Below are 9,390 nucleotides of genomic sequence, written 5' to 3'. Positions count from 1 at the left end.
TGTGTGTGTGTGTGTGTGTGTGTGTGTGTGTGTGTGTGTGTGTGTGTTCTAGAATTATTTCATTAGGAAACCCTATTCCCTTGGGGTGCTGGGCTAGGGAGTGTGTAGTCCATTTACTTCCTCCATAAACCATCATCCTTAAAAAATTGTTCTTTCTGCCTGTTGAAGTAGCAGCCTCTTTTAGATTGGTATCATTATTGGCTTTTATGCCAATTTGCCACAAGCAGGAATCACCCAAGTAAGAAGTCTCATTGGCACAACTGTCATGGCTGCCTTCCACCTTAACACACACACAGGCTTGCGCGCGCACGCACGGAACACCATCTGGAAGTGGCGCAGATTAAAGGGGTAAGCCTTTGGCTGACCTGACCTCCCTCTTGTGGCTGAGCTGATTTACCCAGGTATATTTCTGCTGCTTTCCTGGCTGACAGCAGAACCAACATTTCCACTAGCTTTCATCATGGATGCGGGAGCAATGGGCCCTCCAGAAATCTGCCAGACTTCTGGGGCTAGACTGGGACTACCTTACCGTGTAGACCGAACAACCATTGGCTATCACTGTTCCCCTCAAAGAAAACTACAGTATCACACAACTAGGGAACCAGCCTCAAGGACTGAGCAAACTGCCAGGCTCTCATATTCTTAGGTATGATTTAGCTATAGTTTTAAAGGTGACTTAAATTCATACACACACACACATGAACAGCCTATTCTGTTCTTCTAGAGAGCCCTATTAGTTGACTGGGAAAACTCAAAACCCGGCCTGTGGTTTCCAAGAGATGTGCTTCCCAAAATAAAGGAGGACTCTAACACAGCTAAGCTCTCGCTTGGCTCCAGCGGACAGTCCTGCCAGACCCTTCAGTAACCTTGAAACAAAAAGGTGCCCAGTTTGCAGCCAAGGAAACCGATCACATACATGTTAAAAGACAGGCATCACAGCCCGTGGCTTGGAAGCAGGAAAATAGAAATAGGGCCTGTGTGGATTCTTGAAACCTGTCAACTTACTGCTTCCTGGGCTCTGTGTCCCTGGGTGAAACAAAATGAGAAATTAAATTCCTGTTATAAGTTCAGCTTTTATTCAAAGAGATCCAAATTTTATCCAAACCTCTCACTGTTCTTTCAAGTTCAGAGTCTGACAGGCAGCATGGTCTTGAGCAAAGAATTCAACAACACAGGTCTGCTGAGATCATGGAGGTAGCCTGCGCAGTCCTGCATAATAGCCACTAGGTGGCAGAAGGAGACTGTGAGTCTGCACTTAAGCTTGCGTCTGCCTGGCCTGGTGTGTTACAGTGAAACATCAGCTTGACAAGATTGCTGGCTCGTTTTCAGCATAGATCGTTACTCAACAGTCTTTCCAATTTTTCGACTCTCTGATGCAAGACCGTGGCCTAGGCCTGGGGAGAACTTACCAGGAAAGTTTTAAAATCGAAAATTAAAGAATTGTGGAACAAAATCAAGGAAACCAGTGTTTCCTTTGGGCTGTTCTCTAGTGAATGTCACTTTTCCCCTTAAAATAACTTTTTGAGTCCTCAGGGGAAGTACTACATAAATGTGAGAGTCCTCAGAATCACATAAAATTAACTTTCTGTGAAAAGGCTCCATCCTTGCCCATCACGTAGTCCAGAAACAAAACACTCCAAGATAGAAGGTCAACAGCCACCTACACCGGAAAACCGAGGTGGGTCAGGTTTCACCGATAATGCTAGGCCAGGTAACACAAACACCGAGGAAACCCACTCATCACGTGTGATGTAAGTACACAGCCTGAAAGCGCCAAGGATGATTCCTCCCACCCACCTCACTTCCAGAGGAACCCAGCATCTTCAGCTTTTTCCTTTCCTCTGGGCCCCACACCGCATCCCAGGCCCAACCAAGGCCTTGTGCAGATAAACAGGACACAGACAGAGTGCTTAGAGAAATCAGTGTGCCAGGATGAGCCCCACATGTCGATTTTGATGCTTTTGGGGTGGGGGGAGTAGATGATCCTGCAGCACTTTCAAATAAACTAGATACGCCTTACCCTCCCCACACGGAAGGAATGAGGACGAAATGGAGGCAGATGCTGTTAGTCCTTCTCTGGGAAAGGACCAACACAGGTGAGAGAAGTGACATCAGACAACAAGACCCAAGAGAGTCCCACCAGTCGACTCTGTCCATCTGAAGGATCAGACGTGCTGCGAAGAGCAGAGACGTGAGACAGTGGAATCAACACTGCCAGAAAAATGTTCTCAGGTATGCCACAGCGCTGATTGTGTTATTAACAAACACTCTTATTCGGAAAGACATTAACGGCCTAAAATCAATTGCTTAGACCTTTTTAAATTAAGGCGACAGTATTCAAAATTTGGAAACTGGTCACTCAAGATAAAAAGCTGAAACTGACCCACTCAACATAAAAAGCTAATTACTGGATGCTTACTGAAAGCAATTTGGCACAATCAAAACCCCAGTTAAGTTTTGTTTTTTTTTTTTTCAGGAAAGAGTATCTTAAATAAAAGCTATTGCATAGTGACTTCTAACCACCAAAGCCAAAATCTTATTTGCGTAATTGATGATGGAGGCTAAAATGAAAATTAGTTTTTACAAATGCAGAATTTCAAGTCAGCTGAGGGTCATTCCCAAACTGGCGATGCCCTGGGTAAGAACAGAATGCAGGCAACAACCATAACAGCATGTTAGATTCAGGACACCACGCTGTACTCTGACTTGTAAAGTAAATGTGTATGTGAGCACGCGCATAATTGTGTTGTGTGTGTGACTGTATGGTGTGTATGAGTGTGTGGTGGAGGGTATGACTGTATGGTGTGTGTGTGTGTGTGTGTGTGTGTGTGTGTGTGTGTGTGTGCAAGAAACAGCCCGTTCACATTTGTAGCTCAGTAAGACTTTTTTTAAAAAACATAAACTATGTATAAATCTCATCAGGATTCAATCCCAGGAGACTTCCAGTTTTCTTTGGCAATGGAATCAACACGTGTGAGTAATCCAATCACCAGCCCAATAATAAGATGCCTCCTCAAACTGTCACCCTTCATCTCATTGAAGAGAGCCACAGCGTCTTCTCGCATTCCGGGCTAACTACTCTCCATTACGCTTCATCAGAACTAGATAAACAAGCGAAGTATTAGTCATACTTGTGCAACTTATTCCGTTTCGCCGCAGCCAGAAGAGGCGATCATGTGATCCTATTTAAACCAGCTGAACATCTGGAAATGTGGAAACTATTCCACAAAGCACAAGAGGACCACACGTTGGATGCGACTGAGGTCAGATGGGGCGGGCGGGAGGAGGGAGCTTACTGGAGACAGGGTACTCACAATGAAGCCGAGCTTTTTGTAGTCCCGTGTGTACATGGACTTGCGCTTCTCCATGCTGCCACCGCTATTGCTAGGTTCCAACTCCGCATCAAAAGCAATTCTTCGAAGTTCAAATATGATGTCTCTTTGAGCCTGAAGGAGTGGGGGTGGGGGAGGAGAAGAGGGGGAAAAAGAGAGAGAGAGGCTTTCACTGTGTGATGTGACATAAGACCTCCCTGTTCCCCCAGGAATCACTGCATTCAGGGGAGGCAGAAGAGAGAAAGGACAAGCCATGTCCTAAGTTAAGAACTTGGCTGACTCCTCTCCCTCTCTCTGCTGCTGCTTGGGCTTGGCAGTAATGTAGTTATCCTTCAGCCAAGTCATTAGACACTAACAAATATTATCCAGGGCAGTCCTATATAAAACCCCCGAAAACAATGGGAGGGCTGTGACTGAAGGAGACCGAGTTGGAGAGTGTGTGAGTAATGCTCTCTTTGAAACAAATTATGAGGGACACAAGGTTCTTGAGCAGTATCTGAGCTACAAGGGAGCTCTCACTCCACCAAGGCCTGACTTCATAGAAACCAGCCCAAGATAAAAATAAAAAGGAGAGCCCAAGGGCAGAGACAATGGCCAGTGTCCTTCTGAGGGTGAGTGTGTTACAGACAGACAGTGGAATATGGCTTAGCCTTAGACAGGAGAAAACCTCCAACCCATTACCACACAGAGGAACCTTACGAATACACAGTGAGGCTGTGTCTCCTAGCAGTGTCAGGGAGCTGCACACAGGAAGGCTCACCTACAAGGCTGCCTCAATAACACCTGAATAAGGATGGCACCAATACATATGCTAATGCGGATGGGGGAAAGGTCATGAGGCCTCAACCCTAAACAAAGAAGGAGAGGTAACTATGGAATGCTAAGAGTGGGAGAAATACTCTTCCCCAGAGAAGAGGGCACCAACTGCTTATCTAATACCAAATAGCCCTGTAATCATACCTACGAGTGACGTTATGTGGACTGAACAGGTTGTACTTATGTGTTTAGGAACACACACACACACACACACACACACACACACACACACATAACACCAGCTAAAGAAACCACGAATTTGAGAGCAAGGAAGGAGAGTACATGGGAGGGGCTGGAGAGGGGAAAGGAAAGGGGGTAATAATGCAATTAATTATTACCATAATCTAAAATATAAAAATAATTTAAATGTGCTGAGTAGAGCAGGCTAGGTACAAAGTGACAAATATCTTTCTTTTTACTCATCGGGTTTTTCTAGAATAGTGGAATTGATAGAAACAGAAAACAGAGGTGATACAGAAGGAGCCAGAAGGGAAGGGAGAGATGAGAGGGAGAACAAATACGGTTAAATGGGCACAGAAATTCAGTTTGGCAACATAGAAAGTTGCCTGCAAACAATGTGAATGTTTAGTGGTTAAAATGATAAATTATGTTTTGTGCTTTTTTTTTTTTTTTGAACAAACAAGAAGAAGAGTTTACAAACAAAGAGTGTTGCTCTGTAAGAACATCATCTTCTCCACTCCAAGTGGCAAAACAACAGTCTCATCTCCCTGCTTGGCCTGGTGACAAAACGTGGGGCATGATCATTGGCCTCTCCAAGCCTCTCCGTCACTCTTAATCACACGGCCTCTCCCATGAATGAAGAGCGCAACAGCCACACACACGTGTGCAGCTCAGCATCTGCAGTACATCAGGCCCTCACGTGGCAATAATGAATGTTTTCCTTTCCAAAGCTGCAGCACTATTTGAGCAGAAAATGTGTACAGCGGGGGGGGGGGGGGGCAGGGTTCCCAGCTGTTTCCTCTCACTCTACCCTCATATAGGAAAGCTCCCCCCAAAACCTTCTGATGGAAACAGAATGTTTCATACACAGTGAGAGAGGTAGCAGGAGAAAATGGCTAGCCAATAAAACCACCAGCCTGGAAATGAGGGTTCACGAAGGAAAAGGAAGTCCTGGTTTTGGCCTTCATTGCTGGAGAATGGAAACCATTCTCCTTTTATAGAACTGATGCCAAGCAGGCCTTCCACACCCTCAGTTGTCTGGGAGCTTGACTCCAGTGTATTACGGTTGAGAGCCCAGGGATTTGCCCTCAAGCTCTTAACTGCAAAGGAAAGATGTGCATTTGTGTTGTGGATGTAAACATGTTTTCGCTTGGATCCCAGGTGTAGGAAATGGGACTGATTCAGATTGTCCACAGCAGCAAACTATTTGCCTCCTGTGGGCTCTGAGAAAGGTCCTTTGCCAGCTGCAGATAGTTTAACTCTGAGGACTCTGAGAGGGAATAAAGCCAGAAGCCAGAGAGCATTCATGAGCTCCGAGAACGAAGAAGGCTGCTGGTGATTGCCCCTGCTGCTCCTGATTGTTGTTGATGCAGTTTGATAAGAAGAAGTTGTAGATAATCCTGAAATGAAGATTGGACTTTCCCAAGAAACCCAAAGACCATAATCAGCAGGAAGCAGCTAAAGAGAACTATGCCCAATCTCCCCACTAACCTTTCTCTCCTACCTGGTGTAGGGGTATTAGAAGGAATTGAGGTGGAGAACAGAGGAAAAGGATTAAGAAACATAAATAAAATAGTTTAAAAAGAGTGCCACACATTCATTTTGTTCTCTGATCCTAGGTTCACCTAAACTTTAAAGCCATACACCAAAGTCCTGAGATGACAATAAAACCATTATAAGATCATATAAAACTCCTGATCTCAGGGTAATTCAAGGACGGGCATTTGGTGACACTATGTGTCTCTGCTTACATTTGTGTGAAACATCTACCCACCTGGTCCTGGGGGTCCATCTTGGTCATCATCCTGTCTTCCAGAAGGTTGAAGGTCAGCACTTGGAGAACATATAACTGGTGTGCCATCTCATTGTTGATGGCTCGCTGTGCTCGGATGACATGCTAGAAACATGGTTGACAAATCATTTTTAAAAATTAGCAAAGGGATTCAGACCACAAAGTTAGCTCTTGTCGTGATTCTGAAGTTCTGACATGGGAGACCTTCTTTACCCTGAAGAACCTGCACCCAAGCCCCAGGCCTAATTTGTAGAGGTAACATAGCACGACTACTTCCAAATGCAAACTAAGGGGGCAATGGCTACCCTCCCCAACACCCAGAGCCAGGTACCCTGAGACCAGACACAATCCACAAACACCATAGCCCAGTGAAATCACAAGCTAGCCAATCCTGAACCTGAGTGGCCACACTGCTAAAACGTAACCACTGAAGCATCCCTTCCCTAGGAAACCATAGTGAAGGCTCTGGCCCCGAGTTTTCTGTGGTTCCCCCATTTCATGGGTCCTCCTTCTTCTGTGACTCCCATGCTGTCACACATTCCTTCTTGTGGGACATAGCACTCCTCTGGTGAATTTTACATAACAAGCTTTCTTTTCAGTGGCAACAGCCTTTTGTGCAGTTTTCTTCTCCGTAACTAAATAATGATAAAGCCTCTATTTCAAGCACGAGTGTCCATCACGCACGTATGTGTGCCTGTGGGTGTGCGTGCACGTGCGTGTGTGTATGTGTGTTTTAAGCTTGCTGAACTCCAGATTTACAACATCAGACTGGGTTTTTGCTGTTTGTTAGCCTGGTAAACATTAAACTTTCTTCGTTCCGATAGCTGGTGAGGAGGCAGCTTTCTGTCGGGTTCATCCCTAAAAATTCTCAGGATGACACCGCAAGCTGCTCTTCCACTGACGTTTCGGGTCCTTCTCTAAGAACCTTCCAGAGCTTCCTCAGCAAAAACAGTACAAGCTCATACCGTGGACTTTTTGAGTCAAGGAGTTCCTGATTTTCTTTGCCTGCAAAACCAGGCCCAAGTGCCTGCACTACGGTGCACTATGTCTTCCTTGACTTCCTCCAGCAGGCAGAGACTGCCCTGTGGTCACAGGAGGCAGCTGCCGCAGAAGCGGAGTACTGTTTTGTGCCAATTCTAATACACACTCTCCCCTCCTGGATTGGCCGTACTGCTCACACTCCTGTGTCAAGCCACAGAGCCACCCACGGACGATAGGTCACTTCTCTCCAACACAGTGGCTTCAGCACACTGATACTCACTGTTAAAATGATGTAGCGCAGCTGCTTCTGAGCCAGGATATTAGCCATCTCCTGCGAAAGAGAAACCGGCCCACCAAAGGCTTCAGTTAGAAGGAGTCCCTTCAGTACGGCCAGGACAGACTTCATCCTGGGTGTGTGTCTTAACTGTATATCAGCAGTATTTCTTGCGAAATAGCCAATTCAAATCAATTTTTGCACATTCCATTTGGATTATAAAAATCCAGGTCCAAAAGCAAGGTAGATTTTTTTGTTGCTGTTGTTTTTAATTTCTGTTCTCTCTAGAAAGGAATTAAAAACTCAAATACTCCAAAGGAGAAAGCTGGTCCTGCATCTCCGCCATTGCCCCTGTGCTTCCACACTCTTAATAATTCTTTAAACTTTCTATATTTACTTATAAAGGGACTAATGTACAATAAGCAGACCAAACAAAAAAAAGAAAAAGTCATATGTTTAAAGTCTGCTAAAAGCCAGTTCATTTTGTCTGTGCAAAATGAGAATGAGGAACACAGACCCTAGCCTCGGGGAAAGCTATCCAAGTGAACCAAGTCCGGATCACTGACCGACTCACAACTCGACAGACGCTCTGCACTGGACTTCACTCTCAGCTTGCCTCAGCCTGTTTTTCTTTACTTTATGCTGTGGCATTTCTTGACTGGTATAGAGGATTTGGGGGTGGTTTTATTAAATAGACTTGTGACAGCTAATCTCACCTGTTGTTCTGACACACCTAGGAAAAGGGAACCTTAATTTAAATTTTCCTCTGGGTATGTCTGTGAGGTGTTTTCTTGATTGTTAACTGACAAAGGTAGTAGTATCCCTAGGTAGGTGGGCTGGGCCCTAGCTTATGAAGGGCTTGGAAGCAAGCCAGTGAGGAGAATTTCCCCATGGTTCCTACTTCCTGCCCTGGTTTCCCTCAACAATGGACTATAACTTGCAGGATGAAATAAACCCTTTCCTCCCCAAGATGCTTTTCATGATGGTGTTTATCACAGACACAGGAAGCAAACTAGAAATCAGACTGACTCACAGATTGTCCTTATGAACACTGACCAGCTGGTGCGAAGGGAAAGTTAGTCAAAACCAGCTTTGATACTTTCAAAGAATATGAAAATACTGCTTATATTCAGGAAGACACCCAAACGTTCTTTTTTGTGATTGCTGGGGAATATTTTTGGCATTGCAGTTCTCACTAAGTAGAGAAGGCACTAAACTACCACTACGAAGCAAAACTATAAAATCTACAAGATTAAAGTAAATTTGCGGAAAGCCGGGAGAACCAAGAGTGTGGGGAGAGAAGCTAACAGGAGGCATACAGGCAAGGAGGGCAGGAGCAGAGTGGAAGAGCAGAGCCCGTTATCTAGGCTGACAAAGGAAACATGGATGACTTACAGTCAGAGGACAATCAAGGATGTCAACATTGCTCTCTACATCAACCTAACAGCGCCATCGCCACCAGAGAAAGGAAAGCAAGCAGGAGAGAAGAGGGGATGGAAATTCAGAGCACTCTGTTAGAAACTGGCAGCCTTGGTGTTACACCCTGCTGACCCTCTGCACTGGAAAGGGTAGCTATCCTGTTTAGAGGTCCTAACTGGCATGGTGGCATTAAAGTCCAAATCCAGTATGAGGTCCTCTTTTGTGCTCTTCAAACCAAGAATGCCAGCCATGGACACCTCTAGAAACAAGCTAAACAACAACCCAGAAGACCATCCCTTCCACACTGGAGAAGGTAGGGCTCTCTGGCTTCCTCTGTTTCGTATTTCTTCTCTTGGGCCAGATAACAAACAGAAGGACCAAAGGCTACCACAGTTCTTTTAATTATTCTGCAAAACTTTATAAAATTATTTCCAAAGTGCTATCCGATAATAAGACCCAACAAAAACAGGAAAAGAAAATGTAGCTCACTGGTCTACACAATTTAAAGATGAGTTATAAGGAATATGACAGCTAATATGTCCAATAACTGTTAATTAATTGTTTACGGTGTTTTCTGATTGGGCTCCTCAAGAGCA

The 9,390-nt window shown here is 45.0% G+C and overlaps 1 protein-coding gene across 5 annotated transcripts in view; it reads right to left on the bottom strand.

Moving 5' to 3' along the window:
* The window catches only part of Elmo1 (engulfment and cell motility 1), a 517,373-nt gene that overhangs the window by 317,071 nt on the left and 190,912 nt on the right, over positions 1-9,390 (bottom strand). For 4 of the 5 annotated variants that reach the window (XM_055597231.1, XM_055597230.1, XM_055597233.1 and 1 more), the window contains exons 11-14: positions 8,771-8,815; positions 7,382-7,432; positions 6,103-6,225; positions 3,315-3,446 (exon numbers count right to left, since the gene is read on the bottom strand). In XM_055597231.1, the coding sequence (XP_055453206.1) occupies positions 3,315-3,446; positions 6,103-6,225; positions 7,382-7,432; positions 8,771-8,815 (351 nt within the window). The remainder of the gene's footprint in view (positions 1-3,314; positions 3,447-6,102; positions 6,226-7,381; positions 7,433-8,770; positions 8,816-9,390) is intronic. The other variant, XM_055597234.1, reaches the window with a different exon arrangement.

Source organism: Psammomys obesus, unplaced genomic scaffold (genome assembly GCF_907164565.1).
Source record: "Psammomys obesus unplaced genomic scaffold, mPsaObe1.curated_primary_1811, whole genome shotgun sequence".
NCBI lineage: Eukaryota > Metazoa > Chordata > Mammalia > Rodentia > Muridae > Psammomys > Psammomys obesus.
This window is presented reverse-complemented; position numbering and strand designations above follow the sequence as displayed.